This window comes from Diplotaxodon limnothrissa, linkage group LG7 (genome assembly GCF_057381915.1).
Source record: "Diplotaxodon limnothrissa isolate DT_005_m linkage group LG7, D_limnothrissa_male_GT1.1, whole genome shotgun sequence".
NCBI classification, from domain to species: domain Eukaryota; kingdom Metazoa; phylum Chordata; class Actinopteri; order Cichliformes; family Cichlidae; genus Diplotaxodon; species Diplotaxodon limnothrissa.
In genome coordinates, this window is record NC_140602.1 from 66,985,162 (window position 1) to 67,009,498 (window position 24,337).

The window sequence follows — 24,337 nt, forward strand, 5'->3', positions numbered from 1 at the left end:
GCAAGACGATGTCCTGAAACCTGAAAGCACACAATGCATGCAATGTGTTGTGTTTTGACATGTTTATTTTTTGCCTCCTTTCCTGATAATATCTGTGACTGAAGTTGGCGTCACTACTTTATGTGTTGAAAAGTCAAAGGACACTGAGACCCTCACAGAGCCCAAAGCAGAAAGTCTTGGGTAGCAAATTCAGACTTGGATTTTAGGTTTTGTCAAACCAGATAATGGGGAAAAAAAGTCGATATTCAAATTATTTTGTGCACCTGACGTCACTCCAGTTTCAGTGTTTATGTTAAGTTTCGACATTCTTTGTTAAAAAACAGAATCAGAAGTCTCACTCAAATGTCGGGTCTCATTTTTAGCCTGAATTAGTTTTTGTCAAGTTGCTGGTTCGTTTTGTTTCCTTCATCTTAGAAATATTGTAAAAGTCAAACGTTTACTGTCAGTCAATCATCTCAAACTTTTTGTACACACTTTAATTTTCTCCCGTCTTGATTATTGCAATTCACTTTTTATGTGCATCTCTCAGCAATCACCAATCTACCCGTGTAAAATGGTGATTGCATTATTGTGTGTGATGATTCTCAGGTCTGGGTTGCATGCTAATGTCTATAATATGTAATTTTGATAGTTTTAAAGAACGTCCTGAACATTTTTTCCCTATAAGATTCTTACCAATAATCACAGATATGTGCACGGATACTGGAAGTACTTAAGAGCCAGTTGCCTCTGCCTGTGATGCTGATGAATCGAGAATTTGACAGCATGAGAAGTGTGAAGTAGGCTGAGTCAGTTAAAATGCAGACGACCATTGAAAAAACAAAAGCAATTGTTTCAAACACTGGCTTTTATTTGTGAGCAACATCATATAAGAAGCAAATTAAAAAAGGACTAAGAAGTGAAAAAGGACAATTCATTGATGATAGTCTCACCAGCATCATCTGTTCAGCTGACAACCAGCTGAACATTGCTTCTCATTTACTTACATGTGCGTGGAACGTTCTTATCCTGCACAACAAAAACAAGTGCATTTGCAAAATTTACAGTTGTTACAGATTTATGAAATGTGCGCTCCAGCCGATATTGCTTGTATCACTGTGCGTATGTTGGTAAACTATTCTGAACCAGCAGGCTTGTGCAATATACCATCTGAATGCTGTCACACCCCCAAGTTTCTATATAAGGAAACACATTTATCTCCAGGTGAAGCAGCAAAAGTGGTGACAGTGCTGCAAGAGAGAAGCCTGCGCTGCTAAGGCAGGAGAGCAGGAGAAAGCCTAGCTTAAGAAAATGAAAGAATCATGTACAAAGAAAAGGAACCATTCAAAATAAATAAATAAATATAACAGCTGAAATGACCAAGGTTCACAATATCATTTTTCTCGAGACATTTGTGGTCACAAACTATTAAGGCGTCAAAATGTGTGGAGTTTGCATGTTCTCAGTATGTTTCTGGGTCCACAGACGTGCATGTAAGCTTAATTAGAGTCTCTAAATTGGCCACAGGTGCGATCTGCATAGAATAATGTGCTTAATGAATGTATGGGTATAATGTGACTTGTAATCTAAGGCACTTTAAATAGACAGTAAAAAAAAGCGCTACTTAAATGTGAGTGCATTACAGTTCACAGCGTTTGCCTTCTTTTTTGACCAAATATGAAGAAACTTCATTCTGACTTTCAGATATAATATTACAGATGTTTCAATGGGATGCAGATGCAGTTTGTAATATATATGTCTCACATATAATTGATTAAAAATTGAATCAAAGGCCTATAAATTTGGGTGAGCCTTAACAGGGTCTTGAATCACCTTGTCTGGACATACTCCATTAATCTCAGGCTCACTGCTCACAGCTCATCCTTGATAACATTTAATTACCTAAGGTTCGGTGTCCTTCCTTTGGTTGGTGTCACAGGCAATTATAGATGGATCGATTTTATTGTGTTTTCATCACATCAGAACTTGAATTTGACTCACTTGTTAACCTCTTTGATGTCTCGGTCATTATCGTTGATGACCCTAACGCTCTGCTGTCAGAACATTTTTTTTCCCAAGTTTTTGCAATAATGAGACAGAAGAAAACACTCTTAACTGACAGCAAAAACTATATTATTATTTTTCCAATTAAGTACTTTCACTGCTCTCAAGAACACGGGGTTAGGGTTCCATGACAAAGAGAGTCATATGAGTTCCTCCAATAACAGCCAGGAGCTGAAGGATGGCACCAGCTCTAGGAATTATACTCATCCTGGAAGACTCTGTGTCTCACTGCAGCCAACATTCAGTGCCAGTGCAGAAACAGTGTGCTGATTTTGTAGCAAGCTGGAAGGTAAGACTGTGGTGGTAGTGGGGATTCACTTTTTGAAACCATGCTCTTGCAGTTTAGTGCTACAGTCTCTGCGATTCTAACAATCTCTGTTTACTGAATGGTAATAGTGATTGATGCTCTGAGTTCATAAAACCTCTCAGTAAGGCTGCATTCAATTACTGTACCCTACAATCAATACCGAACGTGTAAGCCAAAGCCTTGTGGCACTTTTTGGCCTCAGTTTTGCACACAAGGCCAGGCTGACCCAAACTGTCTCATTAGTAGAGCTTTGCAGGTAATAATGTGTCATTTAATTATTCCAATAAAAGTCAACTTTAAAACTGTTTTATCCTTTTTTCACTATCTTGATCATTTGTGTTTTAAATTACAAAATAGCAATAGTGCCTATTCACTTCTAATTGCACAAAGTGCTTTGCACACTTGCATGGCTTACCTGTCCAGGTGACTTTATTCGGGGTTTTTCGTTCTTTTTTTGTCTTACTGTATGTTAGTTCTGAAAGACATGTTTTCCCCCACAGCTGAACTTACGAACATGTGGATGACATCAGGATATTTAGATAAGGATATTTACCAGACGTAAAAGGACAACAGGCTGGCAGAAGTTATAGGGAGGGAGGGAGAGGTGGTGTCAGGAGAAAAGTACACAAGGTCACCGCACCCACTGAGGATACTCACAAATTTGAGATCAATAAACAACAAAGTAATAGAAATCTGACCTCATGCAAGGTACTTTGCAGATTTGTTATGCTCAACAGAAACTTGGCTACACATTTCAGTAGCGGGCACTCAAGTGTTTGATGCTGGTGAGAGCAGTCAGGTCTGTGCTGGTGTTGTTCACATTCGTGACTAACACAGTGAGATCTTGTACTTCACTCTGAGATGCTTCTACTTCCCCAGGACATGTGCATTAAAGGATTTTGTTAAAACAAAATGTGCTGTCTCTGTAAGTTCATGATAGTCTAAGGAACTTGGACAGAAAGCAACTAGACTTCTTTAAGCTTTGTGAAGATGTTTCACTTCTCACCCGAGAGGCTTCTTCAGTTCTAAAACCGAATGGTGGACAGTCCAAGGTATTTAAACCCAAGTGGAGGTTTTCCCTTTAGAGGGTTGTTGATTCCTGTTTAACCCACACTCACGTCTTGTGTCAGGTAATCTTAACAGGTCACATGATAGGATGAGGCAAGAGCTCACAGTGGTTTCACCGGAAACCATCTTGGCTATTGTGATGATGCACATGAGTAATAGTGGATCAACGACCCTCTTAAGGGACAACCTGCTCTAGGGTTTATACTTGGACCAGTGCCATTTGGTTTTAGAAGTGAAGAAGCCTCTTAGATGAGAGGTGAAACATCTTAAAGTCCAGATGCTCTTCAGACTTTGCATGCTGCAGGAGAAAGGTTTAAGCAAATAGAGACATGAGCAATGGCAAATGACGCTTCAGACACACAGGCAGCAACGAACACAACACACTAGGGGCCAGAACTGCAGATCATCCCAATCAGGCCCCTGACATCATAAAACGAAAGCTAAAATAATAAAAACAGACCAAAATCAATGAAAGCAGTAGCTTCAGCAGCATGCTTGCAAAAGGAGATGCCCTCACATTTTCTCAAATAGATGAATAAATCATACTAAATATACTTCATGACAGTAAATAACAGAGCAAACAACAGCTGTCGCCCCACAGAGATTCTCAGACTCAGCAGTGTCTTAGCAGTGACTGAACTTTCAAAATAAAGGCGGGCAATTATCTAACAGTTAACTGATCCATGCCCTTTGGGTCTCATTTGCTGGTTTCAAGACTTACACACAATCTTTATGTTGTAAATTATGGTGCCTACACTGAGAAACACAAAAAAGAGGTGACCTCTTTCTCTCTCTGTCACATCCATCAGCACCAGCGTTAATCCTCAGTTGATTTTGCAGTTTTGTTTATTAATTACGAGTTAATCACTTACAGTTGTGTTTTCACTTTGGGTGCTATTACTTCAGTTTTGCTGATATTAGTTGGGGAAAGAAGCTTGAATCCTAGAACCCACTGTTTGGTTGATCCGTGGTCCTCATCCTCCTTTGCTTGTTTTGCTGAGGGTAAGATTCATACTTTCTACAAACATTATCTCTTAAAATTAGGACCGGGCACCATTTGAGCAAAATATGCTCAAACACTCCCTTCAGGATGGAAATGTTTCATGTTAGGACAATGATGATCACTCAGAGCAGCTTTGTATTGATTTGCAGTGAACCTTCCTCCCAAGGGAATGAGTGTCTCCAAACCACAGCAGCACACAGCATGTAAGGGACAGTGTGGGCTCAAGCACAGAGTTTTGTCCTCTTTATGCATTGTTCATAGAGTTTGATAAAGTTTTTGTACATTTAAAAGGAATGAGGTCAATTCTTGTCCTGACAATAAATCAGCTATGTTTTTATTAATATTACAGCTTTTTCAATTTCATTTAAATTCTATTTTTCTTATATGGTGCCAAATCACAACAGCAGTTGCCTCAAGGCGCTTTATATTGAAAGGTAAAGACTCTACAGTAATACAAAGAAAACAGAGAAAACCCCAACAATCAGGTGATCCCCTATGAGAAAACAATTTGGCGACAGTGGGAAGGAAAAACTCCCTTTCAACAGGAAGAAACCTCCAGCAGAACCAGGCTCAGGGAGAAACAGCCATCTGCTGCAACAGGTTGGGGGTATGGGTGACCTAGGATTGTTTACGTGGGTACGACGCACCAATATGATCAGAAGTCAAGCTGAAAGATGTAGAAATGCTATCCTGACATTTCCGTTGTAGTCTCTACTTGGTTTTGTTATCATTCACCAGGTCACTTTTGACCCTTTTAGGGTTATGTTTAGAGTTTGGGTTTGTTATTGTCATGGTCCTGGGTTGTTGACCCAGCGTTTTGTGTTTTGTGATTATTTCCCTCTGTTCTAGTTATTCTGTGTCCTCCCCCCTTGTGTCCGGTTCGGGTTCTAGATTTCCTGTTTTGTTCTGAAAGTCTGTGTCTGTTGTCATTGTGTTCAGCTTGTGTCCTGTGGGTGTCGGTCTGTGTTCGTTGTCGGCTCGTCTGTGTTTCTTGGTATCCTGGTCCTTGGTCTGCGTCTCTCTGCTCCGCTCTCCGTTTTGTAAGATTTCAGGTTTGCTCTTTAGTTTCTCCCAGTTTAGGTTTCCGTTTGTAATTACTCGTGCTTCATTGCCTGTTTTTGCCACTACCACCCTGTAAATAAAACGTCATTCGTATCATCAGTTTGCTGCATTTTGGGTCCTCCTTTTCCTCCACACCACACGGCTCCCTCCCCCAGCCGTGACAGTACGAGCCGACCAAACATGGACCCAGCGGCATCCGCACCTCCCGAGGAGCTTCGGGAGGAACTAATTGACTCTGTTTCCAGGTTGGTTAACCTATGGCTCGAGCATGAGGGGGAAGAGTGTCTCCGCGCTGTAGAAGCCAGGCTACAGCAGCTCATCTCTGCTCACTCCTGGCTGCTGGACTCTCTTCACCCGCTCGCACAGGACTTCATACTCAACGAACTGCACCTTCACCCACCAGCCGCTACCGCTTCCCAACTCAGCCCGGCGGCGAAGATTTTGCCCGGCCCGCCGGAGGTTTTGCCCGGCCCGCCGGAGGTTTTGCCCGGCCCGCCGGAGGTTTTGCCCGGCCCGCCGGAGGTTTTGCCCGGGAGGAAGCGACGATCGCGCCGTCGGCGCATCACCCCACAGCCGAAGACTAGGACTTTGGAACTGCCAGCTGTGGTGAGTGAAAAGGACCCTTTTTCTGTTTTGGACTGTGTGTCTGTTTATTCCGGGGCTGTGTTTTTTGAGTCGGCTGCCCTGCCGGTAGCTCAGTTAGCTGCCCAGCAGCCACTAGCTCAGTTAGCCACTCAACCGTCACCCCCATTACAGTCACAGCCAGACCTATTAGACACTTGGTTACAATCCATAGCTCAGTCAATAGCTCAGTTGACAAGAGACTCATCCGCCTTATTATCACCTATTCAGCCATCGTTGTCACCAACTCCTCCTGCACAACAAGTTAAGTCCATCCAACCCGGAAAGAACTATTTTTCACCAGTTCATGTCAAGCAGAGAGACACACCACATAATATTGTAATCAGTCCTCAAAAGCTGGCCAGCCCAGAGACTGTGACACACTCCAGGGCCTCCCCAGAGGCTGGGTCCCAGCCCCCGGCCGACTCTGGACCCCTGGAGATTAAGAAGCCAGCTGAGGACTGTATCCGGCTGTCGCTGCCCGAGCTGGGTCAATGCTCTGTGCAGCTGCAGTCTGCCTTGTGTTTGCCAGAGGCCCGTGTGCCTGCTGGTTCTGACCCGTACCTGCCAGAGGCCCGTGTGCCTGCTGGTTCTGACCCGTGCCTGCCAGAGGCCCGTGCGCCTACTGGTTCTGAACTGTGCCTGCCAGAGGCCCGTGCGCCTGCTGGTTCTGAACTGTGCCTGCCAGAGGCCCGTGCGCCTACTGGTTCTGACCTGTGTGTTCCAGGGGCCCCGGTGCCCACTGGTCCAGAGACTGTTTTCGCTGGGGGGCCCGAGGAGCCCGTCCAGCCTCCTGCTTCGCCTGCTGGGGGGCCCGAGGAGCCCGTCCAGCCTCCTGCTTCGCCTGCTGGGGGGCCCGAGGAGCCCGTCCAGCCTCAAGACTCGTCAGCTGGGGGGCCCGAGGAGCCCGTCCAGCCTCAAGACTCGTCAGCTGGAGGTTCAGGAGAACCTAGCCAGCCTCCTGCCTCGTCAGCTGGAGGGCCCGAGGAGCCCGTCCAGCCTCAAGACTCGTCAGCTGGAGGTTCAGGAGAACCTAGCCAGCCTCCTGCCTCGTCAGCTGGAGGGCCCGAGGAGCCCGTCCAGCTGCCAACTGCAGCCTCATCATCCTCGCCAGCTGCAGCTTCATCCACGCCACGGGCAGCAGCAGCTTCTTCCACGCCTGCAGCGCTACAGTCTCCGGCTTCCACGCCGTCGCCTGCTGCAGCCTCATCATCCTCGCCAGCTGCAGCCTCCGAGCCTTCATCCTCGCCCGGTGCAGCATCATCATCTGCCTCGCCTGGCCCGGCTGCAGCATCGTCATCTGCCTCACCTGGCCCGGCTGCAGCCTCGTCATCTGCCTCGCCTGGTCCGGCCTCTGCTTCAGCCTCGTCATCTGCCTCGCCTGGTCCGGCCTCTGCTTCAGCCTCGTCATCTGCCTCGCCTGGTCCGGCCTCTGCTTCAGCCTCGTCATCTGCCTCGTCTGGTCCGGCCTCTGCTTCAGCCTCGTCTGGTCCGGCCTCTGCTTCAGCCTCGTCTGGTCCGGCCTCTGCTTCAGCCTCGTCTGGTCCGGCCTCTGGTCCGGCCTCTGCTTCAGCCGCGCCTGGTCCGGCCTCCGCTTCAGCTTCAGCCGCGCCTGGTCCGGCCTCCGCTTCAGCTTCAGCCGCGCCTGGACCAGCCGCTGCTTCGGTCTCGTCTGGTGCTGCGACGGCCACGCCACCTTCGGGTCCCGAACTGCCGCCTCGACATCGGCGGTCATCTACCAGGCCGCTGGTGGAGCGTCATCGTCAATATGGACGACCTCCTAGACGCCGCCGCTGCCTTCCGCGCGGTCGGCCTCCAGACTTGTGTCATCGTCGCCATTGCTGTCCGCACGGTCGGCCGCCTGAACGGTTTCCTCGTCGCCGCCGTTGCTGTCCGCACGGTCGGCCGCCTGAACGGTTTCCCCGTCGCCGCCGCTGCCGTGTGCACGGTCGGCCCCCTGAACTGCCTCCACTCCGCCACCGCTGCCTTCTGCTCGGTCGGCTTATGGATCTACGTCGCCGACGTGGCCGGCCTCAGAAGATGAACTGTCCTGGACTTCTGAGTTGTCAGCCTCCGGGCCGGCCTCCTGAACTGTGTTTTGTTCTCGTGCTCCAGCATGTGTGTTTTTGTTTTGGACAATTCTCTCGGTTCGCTGGAGCTTGTGTTGGTCCCTCCGTCCTGGGCCCCCGCCGCCCGCCCTGGGTTGGTCGTCTGTTTTTGTTTTGGGCTGTCTGGAGCCAGCCCTTGGAGGGGGGGTACTGTCATGGTCCTGGGTCGTTGACCCAGCGTTTTGTGTTTTGTGATTATTTCCCTCTGTTCTAGTTATTCTGTGTCCTCCCCCCTTGTGTCCGGTTCGGGTTCTAGATTTCCTGTTTTGTTCTGAAAGTCTGTGTCTGTTGTCATTGTGTTCAGCTTGTGTCCTCCAGTCATCATGTGTATTCAGATCAGCTGTTCTTCCCTCCTGTGTGCGATTACCCGATTACCTTGTGTGTGTGTGTATATATAGTGGGTGTCGGTCTGTGTTCGTTGTCGGCTCGTCTGTGTTTCTTGGTATCCTGGTCCTTGGTCTGCGTCTCTCTGCTCCGCTCTCCGTTTTGTAAGATTTCAGGTTTGCTCTTTAGTTTCTCCCAGTTTAGGTTTCCGTTTGTAATTACTCGTGCTTCATTGCCTGTTTTTGCCACTACCACCCTGTAAATAAAACGTCATTCGTATCATCAGTTTGCTGCATTTTGGGTCCTCCTTTTCCTCCACACCACACGGCTCCCTCCCCCAGCCGTGACAGTTATAGAAGTTTCGCCTGCTTGGAAAAGCATTAACAGAAAAGCTGTAAAGAAAAATAACCAGTATCTACATGTTCTGCACACCAGCAGTTAGGGTTAGCTCGGGTCATTGCAGATAATGACTGAAACCTCACTTAGAAGCTTGTGCTCTGTTTTGTTGCTTACCGGGGCAATGGCGGGGGAGTGAAAGTGAGCAATAAAGAGGAAAGATTTATTAAAAATGTATTTGTGAGATATCAAGTGCAGACCCGGAGAAAATGTTGTGGAGAATGCAGTTTTAAAAGAGAGCATAAGTTGAACTTAAACCCTGCAGCAACGCACATCAAACACTTGCACTTTAAATGAGTTGGAAAGACATCCGTTGGCAAACACACTGACTCAATCATTCAGACTCTCACTGACAGATTCTATGTATAACATCAATCATTGAACAACCTCGCTTGCCTGTGAGCAATGAACGACTACAGCGATATGTAGTAATACCGCAGCAGACAAACTGATTAAAACATGGATGTCCCTCTCATAATGATGAATAGTGCAGAGAAAAAGACAGCTGGACTGTGGATGCCCAGAGTCATGGAGAGGAGCCAGTCTAAATCAGACTGGTGCCTGGGAGCTTAATGGTCGCACAAACAACTCTCCCAGATCCAATCAATAGCACTGTAAAATCCAGACTGTATTCAGTCCTCGCATAAAATATCTGCAGAACAATAATTACCCAGCAGATGAAGACACGTTTATTGTTTCCAGTCCTGGCTGTTATCTGTGTTAACGCTATGACGCTTTGGTTGATAAGTGTCGGTAGCTGCAGAGGACAGACACACAACGGAGGAGGAAAGGGGGAGTCCTGTTTAACTGTGCAGTAAAATAAGGATCACAACAGTCCGGGGGCAGACATGAATCATCCAGCCATCTACTTTATGATGCAGAAGTGAGAAGGAGGATGGGAGGACAGAGAGAGATAGAGGGGACTATAAAGCAGAGAAAAGAGGAAGGCGAGACAGAAAGTGGGAATTGATGAAAAAGAGAGGTTGCAAGGGACATATAGGGAGGAAAAAGAAAAGCAAAAAACTAAGCCTGAACAGAGATTGACTCTGAATTATGGGATTGATGGATGGTGAGAGGGGGAAGAGTGCTCAGTTGAGTTAGGAATTACAAAAACGTTGGATCAAAGTGAAGGGATAAAGTGAAAAGAAGCAGAAAGCAAAGAAAATGGGACAGATGCATCAGAGTTCTCCTTTTAATAAAGCTGCTGCCGAGCTGCCAAGTGACCATCGGCCCAAGCTCGTCTAACAGGCTGTTTCCTCAAACTACCACCTGATCCGCACGGTAACGACAGCTGGGCCATTCATACATTTTTCAACAGTAGCTTGTGTGTAATTTCTCTCCGAGCCATGAGGATGCAAATTTCAGGCAAGTATTCCAAGTGTAAACAATCAGTGCAGTCAGTGGTCATTAAAAGATAATGCTGACGTAAATGCTTTTCGCCAATAAAGGTTTTTTTAGCTGATCGTGCCAACGTTTCTGAGGACTTCAGTGCTCCCGACATTTCCAGATTAGCTGCAATACCAATCCTATACAAAGGTTTTGAATAGCAGGTGAGCAACACCTGCACCTGACATGTAGGAACCACTGTGCTAATGTTTGGGCGACTTCAGTGAAACATTGGGGGGAGAAAAAGATTAAAGACAGAAAATTTTAGCAAAAACTCGAGCAAATTACCAAAGAAGACATCCAACAAACACAAAGCTGAAAAGACAAGGGCACTAATACCACTAGCAGTTATTAGCATCAAAGTCAGTGGCAGCCTTTAGAGCGCGCACAAAGCATGACTTTTCTCGAGCACCATACCTGACAACAGAAAAAGAAGAGTACACAAGTGTAGAGCGACAGCTGGAAAGGAGCTGCACACATTGGATTTGTGGTCAAGTCGCACATCATATATGAGCCTCACCATCCACTTCACTGCACTAACGGGGCTTTCCTGTACCTTTCTCTTTTCTTTGGAGCACAAGAAGAACACAGCTAAAACTTTTGTTTATATTCTTCTTCGTTTAATTGGAAAGCTTCTTCTTTTTCTATTTACACACTTATTATATTAAATATATTCCAAAATTGAAACCAGTTGAATCCATACAAATGAAATGATGGAGTATTTTTTGACGATTAATATTTATATGAAACTGCCCAACTCTTCATTTTCCATTTTGCTTCTTGTTCTTCTGGAACACCTGAAGCTTCTACCTGGTCAGAATTAAGAACTGAGTTTATTATCTATAGCTATGTTTCTTATTTCAAATACAGTTATTCAGTGTGTTGCAGTACGTTTGCCATTTTCAGCTTCTGATAGAAAAGAAATAATATTTAAACTAAAACTAACGAGGACCTTTATGACATTTTCACATCTTAGAAACCTCAAAGGAATCTTTAAGCTTGACAAAACAAATGGATTTGATTTATATCATTATATTTGCTGTTTATAATATGAAAAAAAAATCTCATTTATGCTTATGTGTAATGCAGTCCTGCTGCTGTACTTCATTTGTTTGATGCTCTTCTACTTGTCTTGGTATTTAAATTTTTTCAGGCTGTTGTTTTACATCTTTTTTGTGTCTTTGTTATCATTTGTTGTCTTTTTCATGCCCTTTTTATCTCTCTTATTGTTTTCATTTCTTATTTTGCTGCTTTTGTGTCTTTAAAGTTTGTGTCACTGTCACTTGCGACCAGGGTTGGCTTAAAAATGTTTCAGTCTCCAGACTCCAGGCCCTTCCATTCGTCTGGCCACTGTGTCCACCAGTGTACAAAAGAATATATCAGGAATGCTGTACTTAATGTTGCGTGCGGATTCCAAAGCAAACCACTTTAATTTATAGTCAAATGTTAATTGTTTTAATTAGTATTCACTATCAGGATACTGGGAAAGTCTTTTTCATACTGACGTCATACGTGCACCATCTCATTTGGTCAAAGACAGCAAACCAAAATCTTTCCTTCCTGTAGCTCAGAATACATAATCTAGTTTGTAGTTTCCTGTCCTCTGAAATCAAATGGAGCCAAACAATAGAAGTCAAGTTTGCACTAAAGTTTAATTACATATAATTATTTAAAAGAAACAGATTTTTCAGAGGATCTTCCTGATGGACATCAAGGACCCGTAGAGGTCCCTCAATGCAGGAGAAAATGTTTTAGCGCTGCTGGAGATGGTACATTAAGATAATAAAACTGATGATAAGAGATGTTTAGGCTTGGGCGGCAGACTAAGACACAGTGACACAGCAATTTCAGCGACACCGCAGAAAACAAAAGGTCACCATCCACAAGTCACACTCACAGGTAATGGTAATGCTTTAGTGGAGGTGGTGGAGCATGAAACAGTGGCTATGGGTGAAGCAGGTAAAAAGGCAAAACTGCATTCAGAAAAAAGTTGATGAATCCGATGTAATACAAAAGTGATTTAAAAAAATAGATACTTTGTTATTATTTCAGGAACTGAATTCTCAAGAGGTGGTCCACTAAATAAGCTACATAAAAACCAAGACATTTTACTAAAAATGACAAAATCTCACAGAGCAAACACACAGTAGCGAGCCTGTAAGGTCAACGGTAAGCTGCGCACATGACCGGCTCCACAAGTTCAAGATGTTTCTGCTAATTTCTGTTCTAATTCTGGAAGCGAGGACACTGGAGCTTTTCAGCTCCGTGGCAGAAGTTGGAAACCGATTCAGCTGCAGATGCACGCGCATGCACACACACACACACACACACACAGCCATGCTGAGATTTAGCTACGGCAGACAGGCTGAAGGCAGAGATTCCACTGCAGAAGCACAACAAAGCCACTCTAGGGGTTTAGCTCTGTGGCATCGCAGACTGAAGGTGGAGATTTAACACACAGTGGCACTCCAGGCAGGCGGTGTCAGGCAGACAGATCAGAGAGAAGGAGAGAGAAGACACCATTAATACTACAGATGGAAAGTCTGAGAGCAACTCCAGTCATACTGCTTGTCACGCTGCAGAGGAACCAGCTACAAGGAAGAACGTGGAGGGGAGATGAGCAGAACCTGGACTCTTCATCTTCAGTAATGACACACGTGTAGCTCATAAAAATATAATTCCACATTTATGACATTACATGCGACTTTTCTGTTCCTCTAATCTTTACATCACAGGTTGAGCATGGTGGCTGTGGCTCAGGAGGTCGGGTATAAAATGCTTTGAGTGCGCAGGTAGAGCAGAAAAGCACCATACAAGAACCAGTCCATTTAATGTTGTAACATTAATTCCCAACTGTGTAGCCACATGCACATAAATACATACATACAGGTCTGCCAGTGCAATCTTAACCTCTGCATATCTACCAGACTTCTAATTTCTTCGAAGAAAGAGAAGCAACCGAGGATTTAGGTTCACTTTTCCGAAGTTTAAACTCAAAACATTACCTTTGAAAGTCTCATACACTCTTTCTACCGTTACAGTTTTTATGTTAAACCTTTTCAGTATATAAAACATCACCTAAGAGAAGATAAACTGAGCTCTGAAGCCTCTTCCACCCATGAGGTGCACAACAGGAGAATACAGCTTTACCTATTCTGTATTCATCAATAGATATCAAAGATGATACACTCTTAGGAATGTGCACTTTAACTTGTTTTTAAAAAAGACATGATATATAACATCGTGGTTTAGTAAGAATGGCTCTTTAAATAAAAGTGAGGCAATTTTGTTCTTATTCTCCCCGAGTGGAAGCTGATGACCCTCCCGCCTTCTTGTAGATGATGGAACAGAGGATTTCGTTTCATAATAAGATACCGAGTCAGAAATAAGCCCTTTGAAACTTCTGTCAGTTACTATTTAACTCTGCTCTGGCATGAATGTGACCTTCCCAACTCCCATTTCTTCCCTTTCTACAGATCATACATTGTGATCACAGCATTTTTGACATCATAATGCATCCTTTGGAATCTTTTACAAATGACTGGTTTCCCTGCCTTTCGTGACCTGTTAATGGTTTCCATTAAGTAAGCAAGTCTAGAAGGGCTTTGTTTGTGCTTCAATTTAAATATTAGTCAATGTGTTGTACAGGATTAGTATCTGTTATGTGGCAAAAGTTACCCAAAGTCTCAGGTAAGTCTCAGCCTTGTTGTGTCTTTATCATTGTGATGGCTTCATCTAAGATATCTCTGACTTGTGACGCTGGCAGGAGGCACTTATTTGTATCTTTGTACCTCAGACCTAGTTTCTAATCTCCAATAGATAAAGTATAGAGCAATACGACTTGGGGACCGGCCTGTCTGTAACAATGTGGGCCGAGAGCATCACCAGAAATCCATCAATACTAGACACCCAGTTCAGATCGAAGCTGGTCACCAGCTGCAGTGTTTTAAATCTAGATTATATAAAATGTTTCCCCCCAGTATGACAGATCACTGAAGGCTCTTTATCACACATTTTGTTTCCCATCACACTCTAGCACAATGTTGGCTGGACAGTTTTTTCCTGGTATCCCAAAGTGTCCAAACACAACGAGCCTTCGGCTGAACTTTTACATTTCACTGCCTACAGTAATGCTTTGGTGCTTGGGAGGATCGCAGACAATAAAGTCATTTTAACCGACTGAAAATCCACGTCCTCCAATACTGTCCCAAAGATGAAGGGTTGAAATTGATTCAGTTATACAGGTGGAAAGAATGAGAACCAATTTCCTGTAGTATTTGGAGCCTGTTCCCTTACAAACCAAAACACCAAATGAGTGAAATGCATGTCCTTCAGGTGTATCACCTTTTAATCTTCAATTCTGGTCCCCAGGTTGGGGTAGGTATACTTTTTGTTTTTCCAAACTGAACAGAGTTGACCACATAGTGTAAGCTTGTCCAGCTAATGAAATAGTAGTTTGTATTTTGGAAATATTTTATCAGATTTAGCAGAAGTCATTCAAAGAGTCCTGCATTAAAAAGGTTGTGGGAAAAAGTCTTCAACAGCAAAGACTGCTGTAGATGTAGAACTTCGAGAAGCAAACAAAAGGAAAAGCTTTTTGAAATCTGATTTTTCAGAAAAGTTCATATATTTTAGGCAATTTTTAAATCAGATTTGACAGGTGATTCTTTTTGGTCCAAGTGACCGCTGAAATTAAGCTTAATTTAGACAATATTTCAAACTGACTGCTCAAAAATGTACCTGGAAGTATTTCAATATTGTTGCCGAGTGGTGAGATTTGCTGCTTGGTGGATTCTGCACAAGTTCTTGTTTGGACATTGAGTACTGACTACGATATCAATACTGTGATTTATAGTAATCTAACCAGGACACAGGAAGGCACGAGTGACCATTACAAGTTTTTGCATATTTAAATGATATTTTTATTATTCAGTTTTAATTGCAAAGTTTTAAGATGCAAGAATGAACTGTTAAGCTTTTTAAATGAGCTTTTTCCTCAAAGATATGATTCCTACACTCAGTTTAAATAGATAGGGTTCATATCCCTAAAAACAGAAGGTTAAAAACCATTCATGGGTGTCAAATTGTATTCAGACTTCTTTAAAATTTCATCAAGCGAAATTTCATCAAAGAACATTTAGACAGCCACGTGTTTCTTTGGTTGCACAAATCTTGCATCATTTGAACTGCTCCGCACCTTAATTGGTGCTTGCAGCTGTATTTGCATTGTTAGAGTCTATAGCAGGGGTGGGCAATTCCTGCAGGTTTTAGATCTCACCTTGGGTCAACACACCTGAATCACATGATTAGTTCGTTACCAGGCCTCTGGAGAACTGCAGGACATGTTGAGGAGCTAATTTAGCCATTTAAATCAGCTGTGTTGGTTCAAGGACACATCTAAAACCTGCAGGGACACCGGCCCTCGAGGCCTGGAGTTGCCTACCCCTGGTCTATAGGGATAGATTTGGGATGAAATAATAAGGCTTCTAGTAGTAGTAGTACTAGTAGTAGTACTAGTAGTAGTACTCATTTCTAATCTTTTCCATCCTGGTCACTCCCAGCTTCACTTCCTGTCTTTTTGAGGATGGTAGGAGCTTAAAAAAAGGAATGAAAAATGGAAACTGATTAAAGCAAACTGCTGTATCATATCAAAGCTTCAGTAAGACCTTTCATGCTCAGTCCTTAATAAAGACTTTTGTTTCTGTATCATGGCTTTCTAATTTTACTCCAAAGTCTACTGTAACTGTGCTCACTTTATCTGCCAGACCTTAAATTTCAGTGCAGGGCTGCAAGTAAAACATTACAGGGATCTAATAAAATTCAAATGTTTGTACTGATGCAGATCAGCTGGTCAGACGTGCTACAGGAATGGACCTACACGGACATCCAACCTGGAAAACACCTCTTTTCCTCTCTCTGCAAGTCTACACGCTCTATGTGGTTTCTGGAACTGTGGGTAGCATACAGAGACAAGATGTGAACTTGAGGCCAGACAAGCATAGCTGCGAGCAAAAAAGGCAAATGATAAGAAAAAAGACACACAAAGGACTAAAGCAAATGCCTAACTTAATTAGGTTAACATTAATCCTCAAGACCTTCTGACAGGTAACACTAACATTATTAAGGTAGAGTCAAAAGACCAATTTTAGGCTACCTGGCTAAGGATATATCCAAGTCTTGAATTTGTCAAAGAAGCTCCTAGATTTGTTACATATACCATATGCCAATGTGACAGAGGACAGTGGAGGAACAGGCCTGAAAGCATATAAGATGCACAGGTAACCACTAAGAGGGGAAATGAGAAAGAGACAGCGTTGCAGCACAGATGTACCTGTAGGAAAATGAAAAACCCAGTGTGAGTGAAGAACAGGACAATGGAAGAGAGGTTAAGCTCGCTTGTGGTTTTCCCCCTCAAAGTTTATAACTAATAGAAAGTGTTGAACGAGGGAATTTATGAAGGTTCCACAAAAAGAACACACAAAAGGAGACATAATGGGAATCAGAAAGGAGGATCTGTACCGCACTGAGCCTCACAGTCAGACAGGAGGAGGCCCGATCGTCAGCAGCCTACCACTGTCGTGACCATAAACGGCAGCCCTGGAAACTGTTAGGTTGATTACATCACAACTTACAACTAACGCAACTCTCGCCAACAAACTCTCCTTACCTTACCGGAAAGACCAGCAGTTTCCATGGGAACAGGACAGAACAAGAGAAAATAGAGAGATGGAGAGACAGAGGAGAGGATGGATGTTGGGGGTGTGAGGAGAAATGCGAGAAAAGCGAGAAACGTGTTTTGTTTGTTACACGGGGAGGTAATGTAACCTCAGATGGAGGTGAAGACAGAGAAAAGGATAATTATACCGTGGAAAAACAAAGGACGGGCCGCAGCTTGAAGATAGCACGGACTGCGCTTTGGGTCTGTGCAATCCAGCGTCACCGGGGGTTAAATTAGGATGTTTGCAACAACGAGAGTCCCTGAATGCTCAATCAACCCCTCCGAGCCCTCCTCTCCGGGGACCACAGCGGGCCTGAACGGGGACAGTAAACAACACAGTGAACATAACTGGCTCTGAACAGCCTTCGCAGAGCAGCTTCACACCGTGCTCCTCCCCCAACACCGATTAAATGTAGATGAGCTGTAAGATGAGCGACGCATCAGTGAGGGCTCCAACGTCCTCCTTTTTTAAATCTGTCAGTTTATCTGTAGATTACTTTAAAGGTAACAAAAAATGAATTTTTAAAAATGCCCGTTACATTCCCTCTCATTATGTTGCATTTCTTACACATCCAGTAAATAAGGATTATGAATTTCAAAGCGCTGAAGTGCCAGATCCAGCAGTTCCCATAATGGCCACTAGAGGCCAGTTCCAAAAGATCCAAACCTCATAGACTCCAGGGTTAAAATGTCCACATGAATGGCATTAAAATCCAGTTTGGAGCCTGGAATAAAATATATTTTGGTCTTTTTTTAATTGTTTAACTTTATAATCACTTCACATATGGTCAAAATACTCAGTTCGGTTGGTTCAGGTGTGTTGCAGCCTGTGTTGTTCAAGTTACTTGAAAAAAGTAATCAGTAACTAATTACTGATTACTTCCCCAAAAAAGGTAATCCTGTTACTTTACTCATTACTTATTTTCAAAAGTAATTAGTTACTTAGTTTCTGTTTTAAAACATGATTTACAGCCTGAATAGATGATAAAGCGATAGATCTTTCAGCCCAATTCTATTTTTTCTGCATAATCCATCATACAAAATGTAATCAAATGAAAAAGTCTCTTTTTGAAAATTGTTTTATTAGTTTTAATCTTTTAACTTAACGCATGAAGCAAACATTAAATTATATGCAACATTCTCTGACTGGAAGAAATTTGTTTAACATTTAAACCTATTTTCTGCACATTCCAGCACATAAAATAAAATAGTTTTTTGTGTTTACACTCACTCTTTCAAATAGATGCAAGTAAAACACAGCAGAAAATAAATAAAATCAAAGTCTCAGCGGTCCTGTTGCTCTATTTTCACCTGTATAGCAGGAGTGGGGCAGGCGGAGGTTTACCCTGGTGCAGGTGTGTCGTAGCGGTCAGTGGAAGGATCTGTGGATTTCACATTCCCGTGGCAGCGTACTGTCGGTACTTGCTCGGAAGTTGTTTTTTTTCGGTGTAAAAGAAGTTTTCTTCCCACGCAGTGAGCAGCGGACGCTAATGTTTTTGTCACTTTTTACGGAATCAAACTCAAAATAAGGTCAGTACTTCCACGCTTTAAACGCTGCACGCTCATACTCGCTGCCGCACTCGATACATGATCCATTGTTGATCTGCACACAGCTGTTGCCACAAACGTTTCACTCGCTTACATCATTGTCATGAGACACTGTCGCAAAAAAATCACGGTTTTAGTAACGCAGCGTGCTTACGGGAAAGTAACGGTAATCTAATTACCTTTTTTGCAATAGTAATCCCTTACTTTACTCGTTACTTGAAAAAAGTAATCAGATTACTGCCCATCTCTGGTTGCAGCAGGGATTGGGATCTACAGGAGAATCTCTGTTTAAACATTGTGACAGCACGGAGTGGCAGGATAAGTAGGCAAACCATGCACGAACATAAACTTGTACTAACTTACAGAAAATGGGCACAAGAACCTTTGATTGGAGGACAGATGTGACTGGATAGTTAAACTCATTCTTCAGTGAACTTGAAAAGAATAACAGTGAGTAAGAGCGGAGCCCAGAATCAGGTTTGAGTAACTGTTAGAAGATCCGAAGTCAGTTATAGGTCATTTCAAATTATGTCACAATCAAGACCTGCAGCAATGATAGTGGAAATATTTTTCTTCTCCAAAAATCCCCTCAGAATTCATGCCATAGACGGCTAACTGAGAAATTGAATTTGATTTTCAGCTCCAGCTAGAAAGAAATGACTCTGTGCAATAATCACGTTTGAGCTTCTTTCCCCCATCTGGTAAAAACCACTAAAAGCTTGGAAACATTTTCTTTGTTGGACTCTGTGTAAAAACAGTGTGCATCACATCGTGATTCATCAGATATGTGCGAGTATGTACCTGCACAGAAACATACAGAAACTGCAATTTTGCTGTCTACGCACTCCTATTACAGAACTATTGCTCCTGTTCTGCTGGTGTCTTAAAATGGTTTACACCATTTGACACGTGTCTTTGTCTTGTCTATATATAGTTTGTCAGATCAGATTTAAAATGAACCAGTGCCATTTAAAATACACGGGCTAAATAACTCGCTCTGGCTGGTGAGTGTTACACTTTCTGCCTCATTGTTTATTTGAGGTGCTACACCACATCAGTCTGATCCTCTTTAACTAGTTTAAGGTTGAATAATATTCTCCAGTGACTGTTATTAATGCTACTTTCTGCTTTTTAGCTTGAAGTTCATAAACGTCACTAGTTATTCAAATATTTAATGCCACTGGTAGTGGAGTTTTTGCACTGGATAGACTATCGATATGAAACTGAGCAGACGATCTGTTCGTATATTCAAAAAGGTTTTCCATTGCAATCCATTGGATGCATTAACTTGAATTTGTACCAAATTCTTGTAATAATAACCCATTTCATACACAGCAACCAGAGAAAGAAAACACTGATAATATCTGTCGGTTGTGAAAGTAGTACAGCAACAAGTTTAAGGTCTCAGAGTACAGTTGAAACTTACTAACACAACATGTAACATCGCAATAATGTTGAAACATCAAAAAGCCTCTCTGCTGACATGAAAACGATGTCACACAGCAAACGACACGTTTGTTTGTTTCGTCAGTGCAGTTTAAAGTGAACCATGATTTTGTCTATCATAATTTATTGATTAAACTGTGAGCTAGACAAATGTTCAGTCTATAAAATGTCAGATTCCAGTGAAAACGACGACCTCAATGTCCTTCTGTTTTAACGTTTTCTTATCTGATTGCAGTTTGAAACTCAAAGATCTTCAGTTACACAACAGTTGTTCATTTTCTGTCACTCAACTAATCAGTAAATCAGCAACTTTGATCATTTGCATTTTGAAAAGCTAGAACCAGAAAATATTTTGCATATTTGACAAACACTAGGCCAGAGACTGTACATAAAAGATAGAGGACGAAGCCTCAAACTGAGGATTTGCGTTGTCCCCATTTATGGGGGTAGAAGGCGGCTCTGACTCAAGAGACACTTGATGCTAATAGGGGAGTGATTTATACGTGAGAAAGCAAGCCCGTTCTGAAGCACACTGTGATTTATCACAACAGGAAAATGTTTGCACATACCAACTAATATCCATTTAAAGATATTCATGTTCTGTAAGATTTCTATTGATGAATGTATGAAAAGGATAGAAGTACGATCGCTGCAGCAAGGTTGTTGTGAAAAACATAACAGAAGCAAGCCACTACATCCAAGCGTGCCTTTATATGACTGAGTTAAGTGTTCATATCTCGCTCTCGTTGCCTGTAAGCAGTTGCCTTTCCTTGCTCCACTCGCTGCCCAAGTCACAGATTTATCTTTAGAAAGTCTCTTTGCTCTGCTGTGATGACATTAAGGCGCTGTCCATAGCAACGGTCGCCGTGCCCACTGACTGCCACGGTGACTGCTGAACCCTCGCTGCTCATAATTGCCCAGGCCTTTGCAATTACAGTGCATAAGGTGTTGACATGCAGCCGCACGGCTGATCCAACCTTTGATGACCTTTTTAAACGGTGTTATGAATGCTTGCGGACAGAACAGAGTGTCTTCCTCACTTATTTTCTAGCTCTGTCTCTTTTTCTTACATTATGCTCATTTGTTTTGTTTTTTTAAAACAAATGCATGTATAATAGGAACACCAAGCCCGTGCGCAGACACGTTACAGGCCTTGTACTTCTTCCTCTATAGGGGCAACAAACACAGTGAAAGCAGCAGCTTTGTTTTGTCTCTCTTTTTGTGGTTACTCAGTGTGAGAATGACTAAGCGAGCAAATTAAAAGGATGCTGCAATCAAAAACTGTAGCAATGATAGTGGAATATTTGCATGTGATCCACTAACAAAGCGCCACTTTGTGAACACAGAGGCAGGCAGTTTGTTTCAGTAATGACCATCACAATGTACCAAGAGCAGCGCAAATTAGCAGGTTGCAAACAGGCAGACTGATTAAGGGAGCACATAATCTACTAACAAGACAGGTGCTGCTTGTGTAATTGTAATGTGACAAACATGGGACAGAGTCAGCACAGATTTCCAGCGTGTGCTTCTCTCCAGAAGAGCATATAGAGGACAGAGAGTCGATATTTATTGATACAGGAGCGTCAGAAAGTGAGCAGAACTGAGCTGGAAACGAGCTGCTTTGTTGCAAATAAGTTGTGTCTGACAGCTGACGTGATCATTATTATCATGACAAACAACAAATGCACACATGACACTCTGTAGGCAACAAACTTTTTTTCTGCAAAATCTGAATTACATTCAGTCAGTGGCATTCTGTCAGGGAAAGCAAGGCAAGCAGTGCTTGACCAGCGAAATCAAAAAATAGACATCAATTAAAATACACCAACTTCTCTAGTCCTTTAATCTCGCATAGCGTCCTGTCATAAAGCTTCTGTTTGCATCGATTACATTACTCCCATCTTGTGGCTGTAATTGGCTATTGTCGCTGGAAGCTCCGCTTGCCGTGGATCCTGTTGGCAACTGTAGCGCGTCTCCATTTCATGGAGCTGAGAGGCCACATGTGCATTCTGGATAAACCTCCAATCTTTGATGAGTGACTGACAGGGGACCGAGCTGTCACCAGCTCTGCTTTCTGCTTCATGTCCCAGCAGAGCTAGCATTAGCAATTGGATGTCTTCTGTATTTTAGCCTTGATGATGGAGAGAAGAGGTCAAATCCAGTCTAATAAAACAGGCAGTGGAACATGTGCAGCCTTAGTCATCACTGTCAGATTAGCATATAGGATAAATCTAAGTTTAACAAGCAGTTTTCCCAACACATCTTCATTTTTCATTAATGCTTTTATCTGACAGTTAACAAGCAGTGATTTTCTTTTTTTATTAAAATATTTTAAAATAATTTTTCAAAAATCAAGACCTCGGCATTTGTTTCTGAGCTCATTAGCAGCTTCTTTTTATATCCTTTATAGAATAAGATGAATTGCTGTAGATTAAATAGAGTATGACGTGTTTAAAATGAGCTCAAGCTCATTTACCACTGCTGGGGAACATTTTTCTCCAGAATAAATACTTTAATTTTTTATACATTATCTAGAATTTGCCAACACAACAGCTTTATGTGTAGTAAGGTGTTTTCATCCCGTTTTATTGCTAAAGTAATAGTTCTAAAAACCTTTCTCCACCACTTCATCTCACCTAACAGTAAATTATTTTTTGGTAATGTACCAAATTTTTATTTAGTTATGCAAGTATTAGTATTTTATAATTCTTCGGCCAAGAATTCAGTACAGAAAAGTAAAGATGTCCATGCAGAGTGCATGGAGGAATGAAGCCCGGTATGCTTCTAAACATTCAGAGTCAGGACTCAGCTACAAACTAGAGGATGGACCCGAAGCTTTGGCACTGTACGTGTTGACAGCACCTTTTGCTGTCATTCTACATAATTACACACTCCCAGTGCCAGCTATCGCAGCCGAGTCAGGTTACAAGATGGCTGTGTTAGTCAGGAACAATAAGCTAAATAATGGTGCAGTTTTTGTTTTGTGCTACAGTTGTATATCTGATTCTTTCTCTGTTTTTATGGCTGTGTTGTGCACAAAGTGCTGTAACAACAAAGGTTGATTGTGGTCTAACTGTAGTCATCTTGTCTGTTTGTAACCATTTTAAGTCCTTTTGTGGTCTTTTTTTTATTCACTGTGATTATTTTATGGTCAACAAAAGAATATTATTAGTTCCTTTATACGTGTCTAACGGGCCTCTGCCCATTAGACCCTTTGGGTAATTCTGCCATGATAAGTAGCATTCTGTTTGTGTGTGTGTGTGTGTGTGTGTGTGTGTGTGTGTGTGTGTGTGTGTGTGTGTGTGACTGTGGTTGTTTCAAAAGTAATTCAGGAATAGTCGGATTGAGATAACTTTTCCTAAAGGTGACGCTGTATGTGTGCACGTGTCTGTCTGCACATGCATGTGTGTGTACATGCATGTGTGTGTACATGCACACGTGTGCGTGTGTGCATGTGCATAGTGAGCTTATTCAACCAACAGCGATAGGCAGCATTGTAGTTGTCACAGCAACAAAAATCCCATCTCCCAACCTCGCAGACTCTCCTTCATTCCCCGTCATCTCATTCTGTCCTTGCATGTATTCAGAGTGTCTGTGTGTGTTTGTGTGTGTAGGTGTGTGTGTGTGTGCATTTGTGTGTGTCTGTGTGTGTCCTTACAAACCTCCTCTGAGAATTCAGTGTGCTGAGTTAACAGAGAGGAAAGAGACAAGGAAAGATGGGAAGTGTGTGCGAGAGCGCGGCAGAGGAAACAGAAATAAATTGCAGTGCTGACCTATATTCTCGAATCCCGCAACCAGACGGTTCAGCGGCACAGATGTTCCCCCCATCCCCGTGTTTCTGAAACCCTCTGCTGTGAAATCCAGCCACAACTCACCGATCACATGGACGGCAGCAGCTCTGATTGAGTCCCACGTACGCCGTGCATCAGCGGGTGGTGTTTTTATTTGTTTGTGTGCGCTGCTGCAAGCATGTGTGGGAGGATCTGTGCTGATTTATTTTAGTGTTCAAAGGAGCACTTCACAGATTTTCATATCCATGTGTCAGAGTATGGACGCCGTTATACACTTGTCAATAATCTGCATCTTTTCATCCCTCCAAATCCTGAACATGATGATGCAAGCACCGGCCCGAGCAGCAGCGTCTAATCTCACTGTCTACCAGACTCAACCTGCACTCTCCTTTTTTGTGTTATTGCATATTTTTATGTATTTTGTGTTATTATAGAAATACTCCCTTTTGCCTCGTAGAATCTAAACCCATTACAGAAAATCATATTTCCAACTTTTTCAGTTTGCTTTTGTTTCTT

The 24,337-nt window shown here is 42.9% G+C and overlaps 2 protein-coding genes across 2 annotated transcripts in view; one reads left to right on the forward strand and one right to left on the reverse strand.

Moving 5' to 3' along the window:
• The window catches only part of znrf1 (zinc and ring finger 1), a 68,835-nt gene that overhangs the window by 29,757 nt on the left and 14,741 nt on the right, over window positions 1-24,337 (reverse strand). The gene's annotated exons all lie outside the window — the stretch shown is intronic.
• Window positions 5,395-8,519, forward strand: LOC146629626 (uncharacterized). The gene is made up of 5 exons (XM_085358768.1): window positions 5,395-6,089; window positions 6,336-6,677; window positions 6,795-6,929; window positions 7,095-7,566; window positions 7,678-8,519. Exons 1-5 carry the CDS (start codon window positions 5,664-5,666, stop codon window positions 8,424-8,426), a joined length of 2,124 nt encoding a protein of 707 aa, XP_085214894.1. The 5' UTR covers window positions 5,395-5,663; the 3' UTR covers window positions 8,427-8,519.

Bases quoted from the DNA above. Each gene is read 5' to 3' on its own strand.
- LOC146629626 (XM_085358768.1), top strand. From the start codon at position 5,664: ATGGACCCAGCGGCATCCGCACCTCCCGAGGAGCTTCGGGAGGAACTA. The intron at 6,090-6,335 runs GTGAGTGAAAAG...TCACCTATTCAG, and splicing joins CTTTGGAACTGCCAGCTGTG to CCATCGTTGTCACCAACTCC. The intron at 7,567-7,677 runs GTCCGGCCTCTG...CCTCTGCTTCAG, and splicing joins CTCGTCATCTGCCTCGTCTG to CCGCGCCTGGTCCGGCCTCC.